General features: G+C 44.9%; 2 protein-coding genes across 11 annotated transcripts in view; one reads left to right on the forward strand and one right to left on the reverse strand.

The window, feature by feature from the left end:
* Senp1 (SUMO specific peptidase 1) overlaps nt 1-25,438 on the reverse strand; it is a 98,529-nt gene that overhangs the window by 65,765 nt on the left and 7,326 nt on the right. For 2 of the 7 annotated variants that reach the window (XR_004113655.1, XM_031354283.1), the window contains exon 1: nt 2,036-2,664. The exons of 2 other annotated variants lie outside the window; for them this stretch is intronic. Coding sequence is in view for 1 of the 5 variants with exons in the window: in XM_031354283.1 (XP_031210143.1) it covers nt 2,036-2,087 (52 nt within the window). In the remaining 4 variants the exon portion in view is untranslated. 3 more of the 7 variants (XM_031354334.1, XM_031354289.1, XM_031354299.1) reach the window with 2 other exon arrangements.
* Nucleotides 1,976-25,438, forward strand: part of Pfkm (phosphofructokinase, muscle) — a 41,290-nt gene continuing 17,827 nt past the window's right edge. Inside the window, exons 1-4 of one of the 4 annotated variants that reach the window (XM_031354246.1) lie at nt 2,843-2,955; nt 3,779-3,869; nt 4,474-4,596; nt 23,286-23,378. In XM_031354246.1, coding sequence (XP_031210106.1) covers nt 3,788-3,869; nt 4,474-4,596; nt 23,286-23,378 — 298 coding nt within the window. In that variant the 5' untranslated portion in view covers nt 2,843-2,955; nt 3,779-3,787. Of the gene's footprint in view, nt 2,054-2,842; nt 2,956-3,778; nt 3,870-4,473; nt 4,597-18,792; nt 18,978-23,285; nt 23,379-25,438 lie in introns of those variants that run through there. The other 3 variants (XM_031354254.1, XM_031354269.1, XM_031354263.1) reach the window with 3 other exon arrangements.

The following is a 25,438-nucleotide window of genomic DNA, read 5'->3' on the forward strand; positions in this document are numbered from 1 at the left end:
TAGGTCCAGATTAAGGTGGGAAAAAAAATCCAATCAACCAAAGTCACTTTCTAATTGTGACTAGTCCATTCTGCATACCTTTTTAAAAAGAAAAATGCCAATTTAAAAGTCTAGTATCCACAACTTGGCAGATAGGAAAATTCCAAGTTTGAGGCCACTTGGATAATACAGCAAGACACTCTTTTCAGAAAGAAAAAAAAATCTGGTATCCAGTAGAATAATCCCAGTTAATTTCTTTTTCACTTGGAAGGAGAAAACAAGCTAGAAATTCAATAACTCAAAAGGTTAACTGACTTGCATAAAACCACACTGATGGTGTAAAAGGAAGACCCAAGAATCCCTCAGCAAGTACACATCCAAGCTTAGCAGGGCTCTACCCTCAAACACCTTCATTTAAAGACTCCTTTCCAACTAGCTTTGAGCAATGTATCCTGGCTCATTTACGTAAATGGTCAAACCTTTTTACAAATACATCTTGCTTCTTTGGTGTGCTTCTAGTACCTTCTTTAGCAATGATGTTGGAAGAAGAGATTAAAAAACAACAACAAAATCAAGATTCTTCATGAGTCCTAAATAAAGAGCCTTAGATATCATCAAATGGAGCACGGATAACAGTTTTTTATTTTAAGAAAATCTTTCTTGCCGGGTGGTGGTAGAGTCACACGGTAGGTGGATCTCTTGTGAGTTTGAGGTCAGCCTGATCTACAGAGCAAGTTTTAGGATAACCAATGTTACACAGAGAAACCCTGTCTCAAAAAACAAAAAAACCCAAAAACAAACAAATGTAACAACAACAACAACAACCCATATCATTTTTAATAACTCATCCCTAGCATTCATCATTCATTTAATTTACAGAATGTTACTAAGCAGCTGCTTATTAATGTGAATCAAGTTAGCAGGTGAACACCAAGTGAAAGGGAAATCTGGGGGGACGTAGAAATCGCCTGCAATAGGATACAAAGTAGTAAATCATTTGTAAGTCTGTATACTTTGGAAGAGATTGTTACAAAAATTAATTTTTAGAGCACTAATGAAGCTATTAGAAAACACAGCCTTGTACAGTTACCTGTATCCAGAACCAAGATGTGGAAGTAAGCATGTGAATAACTCTACTCTGAGGTTTGGAGAACAATTAATTACACCTATGATAAGAGTCTTCACTTTATCATCTGTTCCGGTCCCCACCAGTGTTTTTATGTGCATTCTCTCCCCCAGTTAAATTAGTACCTTAAGCACCTTAATAGTCTACATCTTTAAACACTATTTAACGTCTTACACACATACACTAAGTGTGGGGTTCTGGGATAAATACAAGGAAGATGTGCCCTTTGCCCTTTAGAAGATTCCAGGCTAGGCGAGGAAGCCTGATCCAGTCACACAGACAGCAAAACTAGTATGACTGGTAGGAGAAAGAGAAGTCAGTGGAAGAAAAAAAACTCTATCACCTTAGCCACAAGTGGCAGAACCTGTTTGTAAACTCATTCACTCCCTCTCCAGACTTAATTCATCAGATGAGTGACAATAGGTTACTCACGGCTGCAGTTTGGATAATTGACTGAAACCAGGGAATGAAGCTCTTTAAAAGAGGCTGGGGGGACAAGTAGTCTAACTGGAAGGTTCAGGTCACTATTACAGGTGTTACTGAAACCTCAGTGGCAGTAATCCACATTTCAGCAAGAGTCGTGAATACAAATCATCTTTATGAAGAATACTTATACATGTTCTACTTCATCCAGAATTTCCTATTACAACAAAAGCCCTACATCGAATAGTTGATAGTGTATAAAAGGACTATACAAAATTTTACAAGAATCACCATCACTCCAAATACAATAATATGCCACGTGAACCAAGTCATTTTAACAAGTGTGACTTAAAAGTGATAAAGGAGCAAGTTATTGCCAACAAGATAACAGAAAAACTGTAGAGGTACTGATAAAGCAGAAATCACCAAGCTCAAGACAAGGAAAACCCAGCACATATCCAGAAAGATCACGTTAGGGTATACGAAGAAAAGGTTCAAGGCAATTACCAAGAGGCGATGAGCCAGGTAAGAAAACTGCGGCAGTTAAGGGGGCTTTCATAACCTGTGCAGAAGGGTCCAGGCGTTTCTCTCGGGTGGTGGCTCTAGCGATAGCGCATCCCAGGGAAATGTCACAGGGGAAAAGAGTTGGAGAATTGTTTACGCGAGACACGGTAGTCGAGAAGTAGCATTCAGGTTTCAAGGAAGCAGAGAGGTGAAGCCAGGTGGGAGCGAAAGCTCAACTTCCTCGTTGAAAACGGCTCTCCCTCCAGAGGAAGCCCTGCTCTGGCGGGAAATTCCCGGAATCCCAACCGGCCTTTTCTCTTTGGGAAAGTAGAGTTGGGCGCAGAGAAGGCCCCGCTGTGACCGCAGGGAGATGGCCTCTCCGCGGGGTCAGGAGACGGAGGCCTGAAAGGGCGGCCTCGGGGAGCCCAACTACCAGACCCGGGCCAGACAGCCGCCACCGGACAGCAGGGGGGAATGGAGGTGGTCCCAAGGGGCGGGGCGGAAGAAAGGGCACGGTCCCCACCGCGGTCCTCTCTTCCGCTCAGCGCAGCGGAGGCCAGAGGGCCCGGTCCGACACAGCCTCCAGGCCCAGCCTCCCTCCATCCTCACCCCTCCCCCAGTTTCCCGCCGCCACTCACCGAACCGGAACCGGCTGCTAGGCAAAGGGGTTTCCGGCCGGGCGCGGACCGCAAAGCCCGGGAACCTTCGGGAACCGGAACCGTCTTTACGGGACCGGAAGACCGTTTGGCGGGCGCGGAGGAGGAAAGGGGGTGGGGCAAGAGGTCAAAGAGCGAGCTCCGGGCTCGCGGAACGCCTGCGCGGGTGGCGAGGCCTGAGAAGCCGAGGGAGCGTTTGACTCTGGTCTCAATCCCCCGGGCACCCTGTCAGACTGGGGTTTTTCTCTTCGTCGCACTTGGAGAAGTGTTAGTGCGCCCGCCGTCCTTCGGTTTTCTCTGTCCCTCGGCTCCTTGACCCGCTGTCTTCTGGTTCCGTTCCTTGACCCTTTTTTTTTTTTTTTTTGGCTTACACGCAGGTTTCCATGGCAGCTGTTCGCTGTGGCCCTAGATGTTTGGAAACCTGCGCCTTACCAATGAGGATTTGAGATCTAAATTGATTTCTAACTATATCTTCTGAAAATTAGTGTGCTTCTTGTCACGCTTGACTGATCACAGGAAGTGGGGCTAGGGGGAAGAGCAGAGACTAAGAGAAACTTTGGGAACGCCTTAGCTTAGACTCTTAACATGCCGAACCTTATATAAGTGGAATAATTTAAAACAGTGAGCTCTAATGGGCTTCACCAGAGGTCTTAAACACGTGATCAATGCCAGACTTTTTAAGACAGAATAATGGAGGAAAAATTAGCTTGTTCATTCAAATTATTTACCGAGCTTCTTAATTTAGTATGCCTCTGGCCCAGACCCTATTTAGAAGCTTTGGAAAGGGGCTTCAGAATAGTATTCTAGACCCAGCTGACTGCCTGTCTGAATTCACTCTTGAAGTAGGAAAGGCCTCTGGAATCTACCAGCCTTTTCCATTCTCTAAGCATAAGGAGGTAAACTGGTTTGTTCAGGAGATCCTGGCTTGTTATGTATATAAAAGATTATTTATATTACCTTATATGCTGATATTTTTATATGGCCAAGTCCTAAACCCAGTAGTATTAAGTATACCTAGACCATGTCGACCTTTGGCACTTTAAATATTCTATGGATCTATTTATTTGGATTAAACTGTCTTTATCTCTAGGAACTAGCCATGAGTAGAGAGGAATTTCATCTGAAATTTTTCATGTGCGTGCTTGAGTCTCGCCGAGTGGTCAGGACTCCTCAGAGCACAGGTACCATTGACTGTGTTATAGTGACAAGGGGTGAGTTCTCTCAGAGCTCTACAGGATGAGAGTTTCTGGCATAACGATAAGCTTAAGGGATCAACAGACTTGTTTTATATTCCTAGTTGGAAGAATAGTTGTCACCATGTTGTGTGTTTTCTTTGTACAAGTATAAGAGAGTTGCTATCCTTGTGCCAGGAAAATAAGACTTGGGAGCTGAGAACAAGAAATAATGGAACATGGAATGGGTGTTGATTTCTATTTAATTTATAGATTATTCTAATCTATCTGGGCTCACTTGTGGGAGTCCTTGTTGTTACTCAATGGGCACCCCCAGACATGTAAGTCAGGCCCTAAAGAGAACTTCCCTCCACTCTTTTCTAACGGGTAGTTATGTGTTTCTGCTTTGCCTCTGTGATTCCTAAAGGAATAGACTCTTTTGGAGGTAGGAAACTAGTTATTGAGAACAATCATCACTTCTCTTAATCTTCTTCACTGTATTTATGCTAAAGACGTTTTTGAGTAGATAAGCCTCTTAGGGAAAATAAAAGAGTAAGGAGCACCCCCTCCCTGACTCCCACCCTGGGGGTGACCTACAGTTATCGATTCCCAGTGGGGGAAGCTTCAACTTCCAACACGATCATACCGAAGCTACAGCCAAAGGCAGATTCCGAGAAGGGACTAGAAAGTAAGGATGATCCAAACACCGTGGGACCTATACCTATTCTTAAAACTGGTGAGGCATGTGAGTAAACATTGGGGATTGGTGGGGAAAGAATTGCTGAAGAGCAAAAGGTTCATTCACAGCATTATGATCACAGTAGGCCAAAGTTTACATTTGAGACACAGGGGAGAAAGTGTGTATGGGGGGGAAGGAGGGAGGGAGGGAAAGAGAGAGAAAGAGAGAGAGGGGGGAGCTGTAGGAGAAAGAATAGTTCTTTGTATGAACAATACTTAATTCTATTTACTCAATATTTCTATTTGTTTTTTTTTTCTGTTGCTATAGCAAAATACCCTATGCGGGGTAGTGTATAAAATGAAATTGTCTCACAGTTTAGGAAACTGGAAGCCCAAGAATAGGCAGCTCCTTTTGTTTGGCCCTATGCTTAGGATCCCCTTGGTTGAGCCACACCACAGCAAGAATATAAGCAGGAAGGAGGGATCACGTGATGAAACAGTACGCCATATGTCAGGGGCGGGGATGCCAGCTTTCTTTAACAGGAGCTAACTGGGGGCCACAGGGTCCTCATTAGCCCCTGCCCAGGCAGTCACCTCTCACCAGAGCCCATGCTCAGGTCTCACCTGTTCCTAGCATTACTGCCCTGAATGCCACGGTCTCAACAGATGAAACTTTGAGAGATACACTCACATGGTTTCTAAGCCACAGCTACGCTAAGTCACTTGCCTCCCTCATTACTCTAAGCTATTTAGTCTGATTTCTGTATTGTTAGTAAACCTTATATAGAAAAATGTGAAACTCCCACCAGTGGATTAAATTAAGGCATTACTATTATGTTACAAAATTATTCCAAAGACTAAAATTTATCCTGGGAAAAATTTAATAACAGGTTTCTCTTGTATAATTTAGTAAAGGTTCAACTCACCAATACTTTACATTAAATTTTAGAAACATGTCTATATGTCCCTTCTCAACTTAAATGCATCTGTATTGGAGTCAGTTCACTGACAATACTTCCTTAGTTTCCACTGTGTGTCAGTGACCTATTAGAAATAATACATTATAAAACATGTTGTGTTGTTCCACTGCCGTGACAAAATGCTCTCACCAAATAGCATAAGGGAAGAAAGGTTCATTTCTACTCACAGGTTCAGGTGTCCTGCTGGGGAGGGGACGTGGGGGAGCGGCTCCTGTCATGTCCCGAAGGTTGAGAGGGAGGCCTGTGCTTCTGAACTCCAGCTCTCCTCCCTCATATCGCACTCTGGATTCCAGCCCACTTGATGGTGCCAGCAACACATGGGACAAGCTTCTCCTTCTTAGTTAACACTCTGCAGGTTCCCTCACAGGCAAATCCAGAGGTTTTACCAATTCCCTGTATGTATACTCAATCCAATCCACCTGCTGCTAGTCCAGAGCTTTAAATTGTATATTTAAGTTAGAATGCAAAATAATGCATTTCATCATGACATTTGTACTAATCAAGTCTGACTCCTGCTGTATTTGTATGTGTAAGTTTGTAGTCAGATATACATATAACACCATTATGTTAATAGTTAAAATTCAGAAATGTCTTAGACGTTACTTAGCTCAACTTCCATGTATTTCCAGAAGGAATTCAGGGCTAAAACGTTTTCCTTAGGGAGCTAAAAACTGGGGTTTAGAGAGGTGGCTCATCAGTTAAAAGCACTGGCTGCTTTTCCAAAGGATCCTGGTTTGATTCCCAGCACCCACAGTGCGCATGGTAGCTCACAACAGCCTGTTACTGCAATCATCTAGAGATATGGCGCCCTCTTCTGGCCTCCACGTGCAGTGCATGCATATGGTGCACACATACATAAAGGCAAAACACCTGTACATGTAAAAGTAAAATACAATTTTAAATAGAAGTTAACAATTCCATTAACTATTCCTGGTCGTATGCAATAGATGGCAATATTTATCCATACCTTTTGAGAACATGCCATCTGAACTCCTTGTATTAGATTCAATAAGAGATGAGAAAATGGTTTCCCTATTCCTCAGGAGCCTCCGTTCAAGGAGAAGCAATATATGAGGTTGCATATAAGTTGAGAGATTGACGGTGCTGTTTCACCATGTGGAATTTCCAAAGATCCCATAGAGATGTGGGAATGAGGGGAGGGCTGTGGCTGACAGGATAGGTCTGGCATGGAGGCGGGGCGTTATCCCACATGATCTCAAATTTCATGCTACTTCCAAACTAATGGGAAAGTGGTTTATACTCAAGAACATTAACTTATTCAAGTATTTGGGGCACCCATTTGACAACTGTGGGTGTTCCTTTAATGTGGTACAGAGCTAGCAGCTGGCACCAAGGAGCAGCCCAGTCGGCAGCCTGTTCCACCATTGAGAATGTTCAGTTTGTCTCCTAGCTGCCCTTGTCTTTGCCACTTTCCCTTCTCATTGCTCTATACCATGTACTTCAGACTCCCTTTGCTCTGATGACTAATTTGGACTTGCTTCTGTGGTCTGCACTGTCCATCGTCCCAGGGACAGAATCATGATATTCAGCTCCTGCATCTGAACCTCAAGGCCTTTTCAGCTTTCCTCCAGGAGAAGGGAAAGAAGTATCTTCCAGCCTCGGCAGGGCTGCCAAGCTTTCCCTCTTGATTGCTGCCATCATCCATTCTATTTCTTCTGTCTGTCTGTCTGTCTGTCTATCATCCATCTACCTATCTATCTACTTATTTTTATCTTCCTACCAAGAAAGTTTGTTGACATTACAATTCATAACAGTAGCAAAAGTACAGTTATGAAGTAGCAACAAAAATAGTTTTATGTTTGGGGTCATGCCGCGGACCGGGATTTGTTACGGGGTCCCTTGTTCCGCGGGACGAGGGGTTCTGGCCAGGTGGGCACGGGATTCGGCTTTTGACAAACAGACTACACACGAGTGGTGTAAGATCTGAGTGTATTTCTTTAAAAATGCATGAGGCTTTTACAATCATTGTAAAAGAGAAATGGAAAATCTGGCAGCTCAACAGTTGAGGTACCTCTGAGGCTATCTGAAACATACTGGGTCTAAAGCAGCAGCCCCAGCCCAGAGCACTTGGGCCCGGGGAACTGCGAGAGATACATGAATCTAAGTCCTAACCCATCTAAGTTCTAGTGCTAGTCCTGCATGTGAGTCCAGGTCCTTCTTCCCCCAGTCCTAGTGCTAGATTGAAGTCACGTAGGCAAGCGACCTCCACACCAAGGTCAGCAGGGTCCGGTAGCCAGGTGTGAAGCAGGAGGAAGAGGGGTGAAGCCCTCCCTGTTGAGGTATTCTTATGCTAATTCTCTGGTTCTTGCTGGAGGCAGGCAGAGGGGAATCCGACCTAACACTTTCAGCTAATGTCTTAGAGTGAGAGAAACCTTTCAATTACTCTCTAGTACTTAAAACATTAAACTAGGATAGTTGGAAACTTTGTGTTGGCCCGGAGACAATGCCCAATCTTAACCATTTACAAATCATAACTTGGGGTAGCTTTATGCCTAATTATGAGGCCGTGTTGATGATTGGAAAGACTGATCTGGAACACGGCTGAGTTAGGGGATACTAGCGACTGTCTGAAATCCAGGAGGCACAGAACTCCTTTTGAAGTCTTATTGCCTCTTATCCTTTATCAGGATTTTATCCCCGATATTTTGGATGTGACTGGAGTAGACGAGTGTGTTTAGCAGGGTCACACAGCACAAGGAGTTGTATTAAAGGTCTCACAGGATTTGGCATTGGAAATAGAAGTCAACAAAACATGCACCTCCTCCAGGAAGTCTATAATCTTGTGGCAAAGCAGTCATCAAACAAGGTTGTAAAATGAGAACAGTGTGAGTCCAGGGAAGGAGAGCAATACACAGACAGCATGTCAGACCAGGCACTGAACTCGGGAAGGCTAGAGGGATGGCTTTAGCCAGACAGTGGAAAAATAAGGTTAAATTCTGGTTTTCCTTTCCAGCCCTGCACCCAGACTGACGACTCCGAGACACATTCTTTATTATTAAGTGCCTAGGCCACCAGCTTTGGCTCACTCTCTGAGTAGCTCCGTCAGTCCCTGCCTGCTGGGTCTCGTCTCCTCAGCAGCCCTGAGTTCATTTACCTGCTCGTCTACAGCCTAGTCTCCTCTCTGTGCTCTCGACTCCCTTATATACTCTCACCATTTCTCAGAATCCTCTCTCTTCCTGCCAGTGTCCCACCTCCTATTTCCTGCCTCAGCTCACAGGCCATTGGCTTTTTTTTTATTGACAAGTGATGCTTATAAGAGATTCTACAAGGCAGAGCAGAATCTTTTTCCAGAAAGAACAGGTGGTTCTGATCTGGGAAGAGGCTGACTTGTTGGAAAGGTAGTGTGATCCAGTGAGACCTGAGTGAGTGCTGGGGAGACTGCCCAAAGGAATTATAAGAACAAGCCCATGGAGTACCTTCTAAATTCTATAACCACTTCTTCACTACAGGAACTCAACAGTGACAGGATCATATTAAAAACAAGAACAAAACATCTAAGCACAAATGCATTTCCTTCGCAGATACAGGTTAGTACAATGTTGACATTAAAGCCAGGACCTTGTGCATGCTGAGCTCTACCATTGATCTACATCCCCAGCCCTCATATTTGCTGCTTTTTTTTTTTTTAAGATTTATTTATTCATTTATTTATTTAATGCATATGAGTACACACTGTAGCTGTATGGATAGTTATGAGCCTCATTCTGGTTGTTGGGAATTGACTTTTAGGATCTCCGCTCGCTCTGGTCGACCCTGCTTGCTCTGGTCAACTCTGCTTGCTCTAACCCAAAGATTTATTTATTATTATAAATAAGTACACTGTAGCTGTCTTCAGACACACCAGAAGAGGGAGTCAGATCTCATTACGGGTAGTTGTGAGCCACCATTTGGTTGCTGGGATTTGAACTCAGGACTTTTGGAAGAGCAGTCAGTGCCCTTACCCACTGAGCCATCTCGCCAGCCCCATATTTGCTTCCTAAAATGATCTTTCAATCTCTTGGGTAGAAGGTAGGTTAGAACAGTGGTTTTCAACCTGAGGATAGTATCCCCTTTGGGGGGAGGGTCAAAGGGCCTTTCGCAGGGGTCACATATCGGATATTTACATTACGATTCATAACAGTACCAAAGTGTAGTTGTAAAGTAGCAACAAAAAAGTGTTATGGTTGGGGGTCAGCACAGCGTGAGGTACTAAGAGGTCATAGCATTAGGAAGGCTGAGAAGCACAAGGAGGGTTGTGTCTCAGGTGCTGCCATGCCTCGCTCTGCTCTTTGCATACAGGGTGTCAAGGAGAAGTGATGTCGTCACTATATAAGGGAACCCACGGCTATGAATACAAAACTGTGCTGCCTCTGCATTTCTGCGGGGAAAACAGTGACACTTGTGCTAGTCCTTGTTCCAAGTTCAGTTGCTTACGGAGGAGCTGCGTTGCAGCCTCTGGGAGAGGAGAGTGTGTGTTTGTTTCACGCTCAGTGGACAAGCAGCCACAGCGCCTGTTTTCTCTAGCTCTCTGCCCATCAGTGTACACAGCCTTGCCCTGTGCAGTGTTGAGGCTGCTGTGTATATATGTGTTTCTAAAATACAGAAACTCGGGGCTGGCGAGATGGCTTAGCGGGTAAGAGCACTTGACTGCTCTTCCGAAGGTCCTGAGTTCAGATCCTAGCAACCACATGGTGGCTCACAACCATCCGTGATGAGATCTGACGCCCTCCTCTGGTGTGTCTGAAGACAGCTACTCTGGAGCGAGCCAGGCAGGAGCAAGCAGAGGTCCTGAGTTCAATTCCCAGCAGCTACATGATGGCTCATGGCCATCTGTACAGCTACAGTGTCCTCATACACAAAAAATAAATAAATAAGTCTAATAAAATAAAATAAAATACAGAAACTCAACCACCCACAGAAGTGGGCCACATAGGCCTCTTTCCTGCCTTTAAGTCCTGCACCCCAAGCTTTTGTAAAGAATGGCAGGTAACATTCAAAAACAGCCAGGGTGCTGCTAAACATCCCACAATGCACAGGAGTCCTCACAACAAAGAGCCACAGACCCCAATGTCAACCTCGCTGTACTGACAGTCTCGGCTGGCTCTCAGCTCTTTCCTACTGTACTGATATTGTTATGAGCAGTCACACGAGGAGACATTTCTTTATACATGTTCAAACTTGATGCAGTGTTTTTTGGGAGGTGTGAGTAACACTGTCACTCCTTCCTGTGTGAGAGAATGTCACCACAGTTCTCTCACTCACCCACATGACAATTCTCACCAGAAGAGAAACACCAAGAAACAAGAGAGTGCAGTTTTCGGTGTTTTATCATAAAAACTGATCACAGCTCATGAATGTGTAGTCTTTGTTCTTAAGATGGTGCCTCTGTGAGTAACAAGCAGTCTTCATTGTAAAGGAACGCACAGTGCTTTCTGATAGCTCAGTTCTCACGGTATCGGTCAGTTCCCTTCTGGGTAGCTCACGTCCTCAGCGGGTTAGTGAGCACTGTGTGACGCACTGTGTGACACCTGCTATATCACTCAAACATTCAAACATGATGTCTTTTTTGTTTTGTTTTGTCAAGACAGGGTCTCTCTCTCTCTCTCTACATAGTCCTGGCTGCCTTGCAATTCACCATGTATATACCAGACTGGCCTTAAACTTGCGGCGATCCACCTGTCTCTGCCTCCCAAATGCTCGGATGAAAGATGTGCACATGCCTAGCCTTGTATGTCTTCATCATACAAATCCTGTGGTTTATTGGTGGCTCATAAAGTCTCATACAGCTTTCTTACAGTTATGGTCTATAGCACTCTCATGGATCCCTTCTGAACTACCTTCTTTGTCCTTCTCATTATTTTGACCTCGCAAGAAGAGTCTAGTGTCTTCTGTTAAAAGCTCCATCCTGTGACCATGAGAATGAGTTTACATTCCACAGAGGGCACTGCAGAGGTATCACCATTGATCTGGCTTCCTCGGTGGCCTTTTTTACATGTAGGTATGACCCCTATATTTGTATTTGTTTATTTATTTATTTATTTAATCAATCTTTGGACTCCCTATTACATGGGGGGAAAATTGATTACTTGTTTAATCTTCAAGAAACACAAAACCAAAAGCCAAGAGAGCTGAATGTAGGACAGAGCTTCCTCCAGGACAAAAGCTTTTGGGCAGCTTTGTGGGCCAGGCTCTGGTTCAGCAGACCCAACTGCTCACTTAATGTAGAAATCCTCACCTGTGCCTAGGGACTTCACTGGTAAGCAGCTGGCCCAGGTAACCACTGACTCTCATGATTATTTGTTGCAGGATCACATTGTGAACCCTGAGATTGATATTTACTGAACAATTCAGTTTCTAATGGTGTGGCTCAGCCCTTAGCACACACCTTTAATCCCTCTGACTGGAATACAGACATGATTTTAGCACACACCTTTAATCCCAAGCAATGAGTATACAGTTTGTTTGTAGAAGGAAGCACCCATGTTCGAAGTGATGTCTAGCTGAGTGAAAGCCAGTGATAAATCAGAGAAAGATTTGACAGAACAGGACATGCCCAACTCTCACAAGAAGAGAGAGGAAAAGGAAGCTACTTGAGGGGCAGTGAAGAGAGGAAGGGGAAGCTTTACTGGTAGAGCTTTACAGACTAGCGCAGAAGAGAGAAGAAGCAGTTTTAGAGACAGTTGTACAGAGACAGGTTGCAGAGAGAGAACAAGCTACATACAGGTGAAGACAGAAAAAACAAACAAACAGAGAATGAGAAAGAGCCACAAGATTAGAACAGATTGCTAGAGTTAGCTTGAGGCTAAGCAGAGCAATTCAGGAGAGGCAGAAAGAGAAGCCAGGTTGAATCAGTCAGTTTGGAGAGGAGTGTGAGCCAGAACAGCTGAGTTGAACCAGCCAGCCAGAGTTCAGGAAGAACATGAAGGATGAGCGTGTTCAGCACTAAGCCTCGGGCAGAAAATATTCTAGGCCTAGATTAGATTGTATGGAGGCTAGAAGCTTCCAGGACCAGGCCCCAGTTAGCTGACTGAAACAGTGATCCTCGGAGACGAGGATGGCTTCGGCTGAATAAAAGTTACTTTTACACTTACTACTGCACCAGACATGGGAGAGCACTCAAAGGAATGATGCTCTCCCACGGCCTTCTGGGCTCCAGCCTCTCTATAGATGACCTGCCCACCATGCTCTTCCTTCATCTGACCCCAGCATTACTCATGCCCACTACTGCCCTGCTGGTCTTTGGACAGGTACACTCACACACAGGTGGCCTACATAGACCGAGATGTCAATTTTGCAAACATTGTGAGCATAGTCAGTGTGTGGAGTAGTACTACTGCCTATGGCTCACCTCTCCTTTAAGAAAGGATTTTTAATTTCTGCACCAGAAACAAGAGATTCCATTTATATGCTGTTATAAGAACCCAAAAAAACTAGACTCCTGTTGAAGAAAAATAGGAATTCTGGTTCTATGAAGATTGCCTTAATCTCAACAAGTCAAGATTTAACATTTCAGAATCAATTTCACAGAACCTGAATTTTCTTTTTCTTTTTTTTTTTTTTCTTTTTTTCTTTTTTTCTTTTTTGGTTTTTCGAGACAAGGTTTCTCTGTGTGGCTCTGGCTGTTCTGGAACTCACTCTGTAGACCAGGCTGGCCTCGAACTCAGAAATCTGCCTGCCTCTGCCTCCCAAGTGCTGGGATTAAGGGCATGCACCACCACCGCCCAGCCAGAACTTGAATTTTCATAGACTAAATCTCTAAGGGTAGATCTCAGTTAGGGTTACTGTTGCTGTGGTAAGACATCATGGTCAAAAGCCACTTGAGGAGGAAAGGATTTAGTTCATCTTACACTGGGTAATCACCGTCCATCATGAAAGGAGGTCAGGGCAGGAACTGACGCAGAAACTGAAGGAGTGCTGCCTTCTGGCTTGCTCTCCATAGTTTGCTCAGCTTGTCTTCTTGTACCATACAGAACCACCTGTCAGGAATGGCACCATCCATAGTGGGCCTGGCCCTCCTCACATCAATCACTAAAGAAGAAAATGCCCTACGGGCTTTCCTAAGCCTCTCTCATAAGAATCATTTCTCAAATGCAGAATCTTCTTCTCAGATGGCCCTAGTTTGTAAAGGATCTTTATTTTGCTTCATTTTTAAGACAGGGTTTTAGTGTCTAGCCATGGCTATTGTGGAACTCACTCTCAACTTCACAGAGATCCCTCTGCCACTGCCTCCCAAGTGCTGGGATTAAAGGCATGCTCCACCACCAACAACCATCAATGACTCTAGTCTGTGAACAGATGACAAAAGCTAGCTCTTTCAACATTGTTTCAACTGGGAAGCTAACTGGGTGCAACAAAGAGCATCTCAAGCTCTTCTTGCAGGCATATGTGCAAAAATGGCACAGTCATGTGGGTAGGTGCTTCTTTGATCAGTGGGGATGATCCTTTATATGAACAAAATCATGCATTGTACTCTATTTGGATCAATGGCACAGCAAATATACAGTGACTGCCACAGGCTATCATGATGAAACAAGTCCATCACCTAATGTTTTGTGGATGGATCTATAAGTATTCACCACTGCACATTTTCATTTACCTGTCCACAACATGAGGCAGAACACGAGCCAGGTTAAGTTAGAGTGCCTTGGCTTCTTTACGCGTGTGCTCTGACCTCCAGTTACCAGAGAATTTTCTAAGCATCTTATACTTAATCACTCAGAATGTCTTCTCTTGATTTTTTTTAACACTGTTGTCTGCTTGTATGATATCCCAGTAGCTAGGTGAATCCTGTAGAGCTCTGAGAAGCTTAACAGGATCTTCTGAATGTCTTCCTTCACACTGAAGATCAACATGAAGAATAGCCTTGGAGGGGGGGGCAGATGAAGTGATTCAGAGAATAAAGCAGTTGCCATGGATATATGAGCCGGAGTTCAGGTCCTCAGCAAACACGTAAAGCTGGAGTACTGGGGCATGGCATAAAGTAATCTATCAGTTGTTTGTCAGTTCCTTGTACAAGTCATCTTCCCCGGATGCTAAAGAAAGGAAGACCAATGTCTGGCACTGGAAGGTAGAGAGATGGTGGCTGATACCCTCATGACCTGGAGCACCCCCCTGAGCCCCTTCCTCCCTGCTACAATCTACCATCCTATGCCCTAAATTACAATTTTCATTTTCAGAAGTTGAAGAAATCTGGAATATATTTTGGCCCAAACCTAGTTTTCGAGCAGTACCATGCCTAGTTCTTGTACTCAGTCACGGAAGCAGACCAATTCCCCAGCTTGTCTCCAGTGCAAACTAAGGCTTCAGCCTTCGTTTTGGAAGAAGGGTACAGCGCATACTTCTGTAGCTGCATTAAACCTTTCCAGCAGTGAAAATGGCCTTAATTTAGTTTCCTCAGGAATTTGTGGCACCATTTCACTTTCTGCATCCTTTTCTGACCCATCTTGTAAGTCTGCTGACACCTCCTTGATGCACTCTGGCTTGCACAATGACATGCCTGCTTTAGCCACCACAGTTTAGCCGTCCTCCCACTGCTCCTCTCTCAGGAACACTTCTCAAAGCCAGCTAATGGAGACTGAGCATACACCATATTTTCTAGAACTGCTTAGATCCAAGCATTTTCTCCATTACCAGTCCACCATCAATTTATGAATTCGAACTTTGAGTCACTAAGTAAATTGACCACAGCTGGCAAAAAGTTCCTTTTCCGAGTTGTTAATATTCATGGAAGAAATCATATTTTGAATGTAAAAGTAGTCTGATGAAAAGAAAATTTGGAAAATGGTAAAAGTTCAGCGTGGGAGTTTAAAATTAGAAGGCAGGAAAAGCTGTTTGTAATGAGCTGTCCCTGTGCAATTGTCTCCTCTGTCTCTCTAATGTTGGAATAGTTGTATCTACTGGTGCCTTTCTCCCTAAGCAGTACTGAATGGATATAACAATTGTTTACTCTCCTGGTCTTCTTTTCACTTCATTTACTTTCAACTAACATGCTTGTGCCATAAGAATTCAATAAATTACAGGCTTTACAAGGTTACTGATTTATTCAGTTATATTCCAGGTCTAATAAATAAGATCCTAGAGAGAACAAATTATTTTTAAAAAATTATACAAAATAGAGTCCTACCCAGTTTCCTCTGTTTTAAGCATCTTGCATGGATACAGCACAGCATATTTGTTGCAATTGATGAAACAATATTGATACAGTGGTTTTTTTGTTTTTGTTTGGTTTTTCGATACAGGGTTTCTCTGTATAGCTCTGGCTGTCCTGAAACTCACTCTGTAGACCAGGCTGGCCTTGAACTCAGAAATCTGCCTGCCTCTGCCTCCCAAGTGCTGGGATTAAAGGTGTGTGCCACCACCGCCCGGTGATACATTGTTATTAACTGAAGTCTGCAGTTCACATTATGTAGTTCTACAAGTGTTGACAAGTCCATAATGTCATACATATGCCCACTATTACAAGAGTTTCCTCACTGTATTGTGTAGTTCCTGGTGGACTGAGCTACCAGCCCCACCCAAGTTTCCTCAGATCAGAGGATGAAATATACACACACACACATACACACACACACATGCTAGCTTATCTTTGATATGCTTTAGCTTAGTGGCTGGGCTCTTCTAAGCTTTCCTCAGCCATCGCACACTTCTTTTCACTCCCAGCTCAGCACCCTAAATCTGCCCTTAGCTTAATTATGTTTCTAATATCCTACTTGCTACCCCAGACCCAGTTGGGGAAGCAAATGATGGCCACTTCACCCAAGATCTCACATGGCTCATGGCTCTTTCTCCCTCTGAAGCATAGTGAATTCTCTTTTCTCCCTGTGTCTGCTAGGTTGCCTGCAGGAAAACTCGAAGTCCTGCCTATTCCACCCAGCTCATTAGTCGTTAGCATCTTTATTGATTGATCAAGAACCAATTGGGGAACAGGACCTTCAGTGTTCACATGCAGATTCCCAATCAAAACAACAGAGCCATCCCCTACGAACCACCTTTAAAATCCTGTGTCTATGCTCTACACAAATTCCTCTCCCCTCTATTTCAAAGCCTAAGTAACTACTGACCTTCATAGTTTTGCCTTTTCCAGAAAGCCAGAAAGCTGGAATCTTATATAGCAGGTAGCATTTTCAGACTGCCCGATTTGCTGAGAAAGGTGCATTTAGGCTTCCACCACGTCTGTTTCCTGCTTGATAATTAATTTTCTTTACTGAATAGTGAATAGTGCTTTGTCATATCAATAGACCGTGTCTTCTTTATCTATTTACCTTGAGAGATGTTTTGGTTGCTTCTATTTTGGGGCAAGAGTGAATAAAGCCGCTGTATATGTGTTCGAGGGCATAATGTCACTCGTCTAAATAAAAGAGTTATGTGGCTGCCACATCTGTGGTAATTCCACCTTTGCCTTGACTGGAAACTGCTAAGTTGCCTTTAACTAACGGGCACTCTGCCAACAATGAATGATGTTCACAATGTTAGGGTGGCAGTGCAGTCTCACCGTATTTAATATTATCGTCTCTTTCTATTTGAGCTATTTGATAGTCAGTTAAGAATCTCAACTCCCTGGTGGTAGGACAAACAAGTGGTTTTTTCACATGTTTATTTGCCCCCTGTATGTTTTCTTTGATGACATGTCTGCCCAGATCCTTTGCCCATTTTAAAACTGAGTTATTGACCTTTTTACTAGTAAGCCGTTAAAAGGTTTTATTCGTGTATAAAATTTATTATTTTTAAAATGAGTTCTTCGAGAGGTTTGAGTCTCCTCCGGTGTATACATACTCTATGTGATCAAATTCGTCCCCTTCCCTGGTGTATACATACTCTATGTGATCAAATTCGTCCCCTTCCTCTTGCTTTTCCCAATCTCTCCCCCCTTTGACACCCACCCGGTTTTGTGTTCTTTTTTTCTTTTAGCCCTTTAAGACTAATTTGTGCTGCCCAAACAATGTTGGATGTGGTCTTCCACTGGAGTCAACTTATCAGGGACCACAGAAAACTGTCTCTCCCTGTCCCCAGTGGCTAAGGGTTGCCGTTTGTTCCATGGCTGGGATGAGCTGGTATTTGGTCTGGTCTTGGCTTGCACAGGTTCTGTAAATGCTGAAGAAATTGCTGTGGATTCATATCTGCAGCTGCCCTGATGTGCCCATAAGATAATTTTCCTTGTAGCCACCTTTACATTCTTTCTGGCCCTTCGTTGGAAATGATTCCTGAGCCTCCCAGGTGGAGGTGTGATCTTTTAATTGTTGCACTTTGTCCAGTTGTGGTCGCTGTGTTAATCACTACATTACTACAAATAGAAACTCTTCCATGAGGGTTGAGAGACAGTAGGAGACCGTAGGTATGTGGGGAAAGGGGTAAAGAAAGGCAGACACGGAGTGGGGTTACAAGGCAGGTCTGAGGGGGTCTTTCTTCTGCATATCAGTCCTTTACTAGATACGTGATTTGAAAATACTGCCTTCGGTTTTATAGGTTGCCTTTTTTTTTTAATCTTCTCAATGGTATCATTTTTCTCGATGGTATCAGTTTTCATTGCCTGTTCACTTGCATTCTCATCGTCGGCTCCCGAAATGTATTTGGCAGAGACAAAGCTAGCAAGAGAAAGGCAGTAGAGCAATCCGAAGATCCAGGGAAACAGGAGTAGAGTTAACGGTGGGCAACACTCAGGCAAAGACAACGGGTGGGTCAGCAGAGCAGAGGATCTGAGCTGGGGATGCTGGTGGTGCTCAGGGTGGTGCTCAGGGAGCACCAACCCACTTTTCCTGGCTCTCCCGGAGGTGGCTGCTCACCCCCAAGCCCTTGCAACCTGCTGCTGCGGACTTGAGAAGGTGTCCTTGGTAGCATACAAGCTGGATTCGCTCTCTTTCTTCTCGGAGAAAGGATGCAAATGTGGAAGGACTTTTGAGGTTATTGTATAAGATAGACCAGTGTTCTTTGCCTCTTAAAGGCAGGGAGCTGTCTTAAAACAAAGCCTGGCACACAGTCTCCAGATAAAACGTTCCTTGAAAGACCGATAGAGGTGGTCAATTGCTGTGGTAGGATTTTAATAGTGGCAGGAGATGTTTGAATTCAAGGAAGAGCAGACAGGCCAGGAGAGGAAAAGTTGGCTTAGTTGGCAACTACATAGATTCTAACCCTCACCACGTACACGAGCTGATAGCTCTCCAGGAAGGGACCCAAGCGACAAAGCCAGGGCCACACCGCAGCAGAGTTCTTAAGGGGTGGAGGAAAAGGAGGAGAGAGGCAAGCAGAGGGAGGAGGAGCCTCCTTGCCGTCTTTGGCCAGTAGAGGTTTGGAAGCCTCCCCTCCTCCCGCGGCTGCCTCCACCTGGCTCCTCCCCGTGTTCGCCAAGCTCCCCTCCCCCTTTCCCCAAGGACAATCTGCAAGAAAGCAGCGGCGGAGGAGAGCTAAAACTACAAGGCAAGAAGGAGGCCTTGGGTGGAGAGCGAGGGGTGAAGCCAAGAGTGAGGTGGGAGCAAACGTGCCGGGAGCAGGCGGTGGGGAGGACAGAAGGAACAGAGGGCCAGACGTGACAAGGCATCCGAAATCGCAGGCGAGAGGGGGATGGGTGCTGGGCACTCGTGAAAGAAGCGGAGCCCCTCGGTTAACCTCCCAGCGCTTGCCAGATGCATAGCCAGGGGTGCTCGCCTGCGTTGGACTTAGTTGCCTGACCCCTCCCCTGGCACATACCCAGTTCTAATTGGTGCCCCTATGATGCTTCCAAGCGGTGTTCCTGCTTCCTGCGAGCTCACACATCCACGATTTTGTATATTTATATTTAGCATCAGTGACTATGTCACATGAATGTCACTGTGAGTCCATGAAGTATGTGGGTGTACGAACTGCATGTATTTTTTTGTGTCCTGTGCCTCTTGACATATAGACTCAGGAGAATCTGAGCCGCTGTTTACAGGCCAGCTAACCTTGGTAGGTAGCTAACTCTCCCCCTGAAACTAGACATGGAGATGTCTAGGGGCTTCTACAGGTGATGAGCCAATCTGGTGACAAATTTCAGGAATAAAAGAAAAGCCCCAGGGAAAAAGAGCAGGACAGTTAGATGTCTGTTCTTTTCCAAAATTTTGGGTTCCCATTTTCTCCAATCACGTAGCCTTTCTCAAGACCAGCAGACGTTAGGCATTCCAGGTTTATGTATGTTCATGTTGCTTTCCCAGTTTGTCACTTTCTAAGTACTACATGTGCCTGAGTGTTTCGTTTTGTCTTTTATTTAAAATTTGCATATGAGTTATTAGATATCTTTGTGACATTTTAGAACAAAATGTGTTTTTAGTAGATCCTCCTTTGCCCTTATCGCCCCCACCACCCTTGCCTTATCCCCCTCAGTCTCCTTTCATGTCCCACCCCCCTGTCCCTTCATCACCTATTCTTTTTTTTTTTTAAGATTTATTTATTTATTATATCTAAGTACACTGTAGCTGTCTTCAGACACCCTAGAAGAGGACATCAGATCTCATCATGGATGGTTGTGAGCCACCATGTGGTTGCTGGGATTTGAACTCAGGACCTTTGGAAGAGCAGTCGGTGCTCTTAACCGCTGAGTCATCTCTCCAGCCCTCATCACCTATTCTTGTCTCTCGGTCTCTTCTCTAATTTTTAAGGTTTTACCCACACTTACTCCCGTTTGTGGACATACAATTCTACTTTACAAGGTAGGAACTTAATATGAGAGACGGAGAAAATATAGTTTTTGTCTTTCTGAGTTTGGGTCACTTAATACTACACTTTGTAGAGCTATCCATTTTTCTAAAAAAAAAGTAATAATTTAGGATTTTTTTCTTTACATCTGAGTAAAATTCCATTACATACATGTACCACATTTCCATTACCCATTCATCTGTTAAAGCCATCCAAACTGATTGTATCTCCTTCTTTCTTTCCTTCTTCCCTCCCTCCCTCTCTCCCTCCCTCCCTCCCTCCCTTTCTCCTTCCCTCTCTCCCTCCCTTCCTTCCTTCCTAACCTGTGATGTATCCAACCCAGGGCCCTTACAAATGCTCCCAGACCCGAGTGTGTTTTTAGTCATAGAATATGGAGCTATACCCATCCCAAGCCTGTTCTTCATGCATTTGTGTACATCAGGTCATTGACGCTTTTCAGCAAGTGTTACCAAGCTTCTCTATGTGCACAGACTTCATAGGACCTGGAACTGGGTTTGCTATCTTTTTTCTTTTTCTTCTTTTTCTTTTTCTTGGTTGTAAGTTTTGTCTGAATGCATGTCTGTACCTCACAGGTATGCTTCATGCTTGTGTTCCAGTCAGTGCTCTTACCCACTGAGCCATCTCTCCAGCCCCTCTTTCTTTTTCTTTTTCTTGGTTGTAAGTTTTGTCTGAATGTATGTCTGTACACCTCATGCTTGTGGATGCTAGAAGAGGGTGTCTAGTGGGGATGAGTAGCAGACAGTCGTGAGCTGCCATGCGGGTGCTGGGAATTGAACCCAGGTCTTCTGGAAGAGAAGGCAGCCACTGCTGAGCCATCTCTTCCAGCACTGGATGTAGATTTAAAAATAAACAGCCCTGGAGGAATTTTCGGTCCACGTAGAGGAAGTGTCCCCAACAGTCGTGCGGCCCAGTGGTCGGACTTTGCTAAGAGGACACAGTAGTTCGGGCTTTGCACAGTGGTAGAATCTGCTCTAGTCCCTGCCCCAGTGTGGACACGGTATTTCAGGCTTTGCACAGTGGTAGAATCTGCTCCAGTCCCTGCCCCAGTGTGCAAGCACAGAACAGGAGTGAACAGGCAGCTCGGACTCCGCTTTTGCTTTTTCGTTTTTGTGTCTGTGAGATGGGGTTGTGTTGCCAGGTTGGGCTTGCAGTCTTAATTTCAATCAGGTATCTTGCTTCAGACTCTGGAATAGCTGGGACTACAGCCAAGGACCACTGTGCCTGGCTATTCAGGAATTGGAATTTCAATCATTTTTCATGTCATAAACTATTTTTGCAACCATTTGAGATATAAGGACTCTATATAAATTTGTGAGAAAGGCTGATTCTGTCCTACAGGCTGTAGTTTGCTGGCCCTTGATCCAACCCAGCCCACCTAATAGTGTATAAGAAGCAATTAAAGTGTCACTAAAATCATTTACAAATGCTAAATGAACAATTACTTCCAAACAATATGTGACTTTCAGATTAAAAAAGAAGGCTTCCTGGCCCTTTGATAGCTAGTAAAGATTTAGTAGATTAATAAGGGTGAGGAGGTGTGGCTCAAAATGGAGTGAGGTATGTATGTATGCATGAATGCATGTGTGTATGCATGTGTGTATGAATGCATGTATTTATGAATGCATGTGTATATGTATGTATTATGAATGCGTGCACGTATGTATGAATACATGTATGCATGGTTGGTTGGATGGATTGATGGACAGGGACAGGGATGGGTTAGCCTGGGCAAAGAATGCAGTGGGTGTAGACACCAAAGTGGGGCTGAGGGAAAGTAACATCAAATCGTGGGGATCAAAGGATCCACGAGTGGTGAGAAGGTTGAAGCCATGGGCAGGACTCAGTCGTAGCTTTGAAGGCCTAATCTGGAACTTTGGACTTGACCTGTCAATGCTGATTTTGTAGTATGTTTGTCTCTAACTGTGTTTCTGTTTTCACGTTTGTCTCACCACCTGTATTTTATGGCATCTATGGGTTTATATGTTTATGTGACTTAGTTCCTATAAGCAGCCTCCCTGATTTTCCCAGGTGCTGGACAAAAGCACAAACTTCCCTTAAAGCGCCACTCCTCCACATGAGTCCTCCCTCCGCAAACACCTCCGAGGCTGCAGCCTTCCCGTGAAGGCGTATTTCACATTTCTAATAAAGCCAAGAGGGGCAGTGCAAGCTACTGTGTTAAAGGGAGACCAGCTCGCTGTTGCCACAACTCAGGAAGAAGGCAGCAAGGAGAGGAAACAGGGGATGCGTAGGGAAGAGAAAACGGAAGGGTAATATGGTTTAATAGAAGGCAGTTTCCATTCTGAGAGGCAGCTGAGACACATTTTAAAAGTAACAGGTTTTAACCTGGGTAACGGAGAGTGATGAGCCTATTGAAATTTTATGGGTATGTATGTACATATGTATCTATCTATCCTATAAACAGTATATAAAGATCTCCTTATAACACCAGTGTGTGTGTGTGTGTGTGTGTGTGTGTGTGTGTGTGTGTGTGCACGTGAGCACGTGCATGTCTGAATGGGCAGAACTGTAGAATGATTGTAACCATTCTAAAGATTTGTCTGGCTCTAGTGGGCCTTTATAGCCTCCGACCCCAGTTTCTGCTCCTGTTGCTGAGCCTTGCTCACTCCACTCTCCTCCCAGTCAGGAGTCAACCTGTGCTTGACTGTTTGCTTCCACATTGCTGGTTCTCTGTCAGTACCTCAGACCTCACATGACTTATGCCCTCTGCATCACCTCCCTACTTCATGAGAAGGAGCATCCTAAACACACTCCGATTTGCTCCTTGCTTTCAAATTTCTCTCAGATCAAGTGCCCTTTCCTCTCAACCTCAGCCTGTTTTGAGGACAGGTTCCAGGAGGGGTGGGAGGGGACGGGGAAGGGTAAGCCAGGACTTACGCAGTCTTGGTTGGATTACTCTGACCTGTTAGCTTGTCTGAGAGGGTGTGGTTCTCCTCTGGAAGACTTCCAAAGATCTGTGGCTGCACAGCCCAGCATTAGTGGGAGAGCCGGACTGGGTGGCTCTAGCCAGTCTAAGACAGACATTTCTTGAGCAAGTGGCACCTTGATCCAGTGCATCTTAACCAACCATTGTGTTGAATTCTAGAGTGGATCATGACCCATGAAGAGCATCATGCAGCCAAAACCCTGGGGATCGGCAAGGCCATCGCCGTGTTGACCTCTGGTGGAGATGCTCAAGGTAAGCAGAAGAGACAGAGGCATGGTGGCTCTGACCCTTGACGCTCGAGTCTGTAGGCTAGAACTGTTCTCAGGGACGTTCACACTGCAGTCTGAGCTCTCCTAGTCTCTGACAGGAGCCTCTAGGCAGGTTTAGATATTGTCTGCTCTGCTACGGTCAACTCAGACTTTTCTAGTACTCCTTCCTATCCAAGTCTCTCTGGAAGTTAGTGCTGTTGGTCCTGGGGCAGCATTGCAGAGCATTTGAGATAAGACTGTTGAGAGAGCAGTCTGTGGATGCATTAGAGCACTCGGGCAATGAGAGCAGCGTCACTGAATCACCACAGCCGCAGTGGGGCTGCTGGGGCAGGAACCGGAGAGCCTTTCTCTGCATAGAGTCTAAGAAGCCATAAACATACAGTATGTGGGGGAACTAAGTGGGAGGGATGATGTATGACTTAGAGACTAGAAATTCCCACTTTTGTGTTTTTACGTGCTTAAGCTGATAGTATGCTGTAGAGGAGAATCTCTGTGCAGGGTTGACATGGCAAGGGGATAACGATAGGAAAAGAAATGGCAGGCTTCAGGTGCTTCTGACCTGAGCTTTCCAGACCTCACACTAAGCACTCAGTTTGTACAGAGCCCTGCTGCAAAGAAGCTGAGTTCCCCTGAGAGAGATCCCATGTGTCACCAGGGCTCTTACTCAGGCACAGGAACAGAAGTAAGCCAGTGTGCATTAGCCATGTTGGGTATGCTTATGCAGCAAAACCATGATCCTGGTGAAAGTAATAGAGAAATACTTCACAAGAAAAATGCTTTAAAAAACTGATCACTTTAATCAAGTACAGTGCTTATAAGAGTGGTTGGCCATAGTACACATTCAGTAAGTGAACTGATAATAAATAAAACAAATTACTGAGCACCTCTTGTAAGCAAACAGAATGACAGGTGCTAGGGTGAAAAAGACACTATTTGTTCTCATAGTTCTGTGCTTGTGCGTGCGTGCGTGTAGAAACTAGAGGTCAACATTGGATGTCTTCTTCGGTCTCTCTCCTATTTGTTTGTTAGTCTGTTTTTGAGAAGCATCTCTCACTGAATCTGGAGCTCACTGATTACATAAACATATCCCATCTGGCTAGCACCCCTGGCTGGCCAGCTCAGGGACCCGCCGGCCGTCACACTTCCAGTGCTAGGTCTACAGATGCATGCTACGATGTCTTGCTTTACATGGGTGCTGGAATCTGAGCTCTTGACTAAGTTATTTCCCCAAACCCTACGCCTATTAGCATATGTTAAAACCAGATCTTAAATTATTAACATATTTATTGATTATAATTATAACATACATAACAATTATATGATCAGAATTAACTGTGAAGAAATTGAGGGAGGCCGACATGGCCCAGCGGCCTGAGTGATCAGAGTGGAGGTGGCCCAGCGGCCTGAGTGATCAGAGTGGAGGTGGCCCAGCGGCCTGAGTGATCAGAGTGGAGGTGGCCCAGCGGCCTGAGTGATCAGAGTGGAGGTGGCCCAGCGGCCTGAGTGATCAGAGTGGAGGTGGCCCAGCGGCCTGAGTGATCAGAGTGGAGGTGGCCCAGCGGCCTGAGTGATCAGAGTGGAGGTGGCCCAGCGGCCTGAGTGATCAGAGTGGAGGTGCTGCTAACACACATTCGGCTGCTTCCTTACAGGCAGAGTTCCACGCCAGTGCTGTGACCTTCAACAGACACTTTTTAGTGATGACCCAGTGTCCCCTGTACTTAGATTAGGGAAAGAGAGAGTCTGGAAAGGAACGTATGCGACCATATGAAAAGAAAGAAAGATGACCTTCTCTGGAAAGAAGAAGGGGGAAGGAGGTGGAGAGAAGGGGAGGGAGAGAGAGGAGAGGAGAAGTGGGGGAGGGGAGACAGGGGAAGAGAGCCAAGGCCACTGGGACTTTCTGATAGTTCCCATAAGTGTCACCTGTGAGCCCATATACTATGATAGGTGCATGTCACCCGGATCCAGAGAGATAGAAAATGAAGTTCTAAGGAGACAAGGAGCCAGAGCAGAAGTCTGCAGTGCTGCTGGGAGAAGTCCCAGGAT

Source organism: Mastomys coucha, unplaced genomic scaffold, assembly GCF_008632895.1.
Source record: "Mastomys coucha isolate ucsf_1 unplaced genomic scaffold, UCSF_Mcou_1 pScaffold11, whole genome shotgun sequence".
In the NCBI taxonomy this organism is placed as follows: Eukaryota; Metazoa; Chordata; class Mammalia; order Rodentia; family Muridae; genus Mastomys; species Mastomys coucha.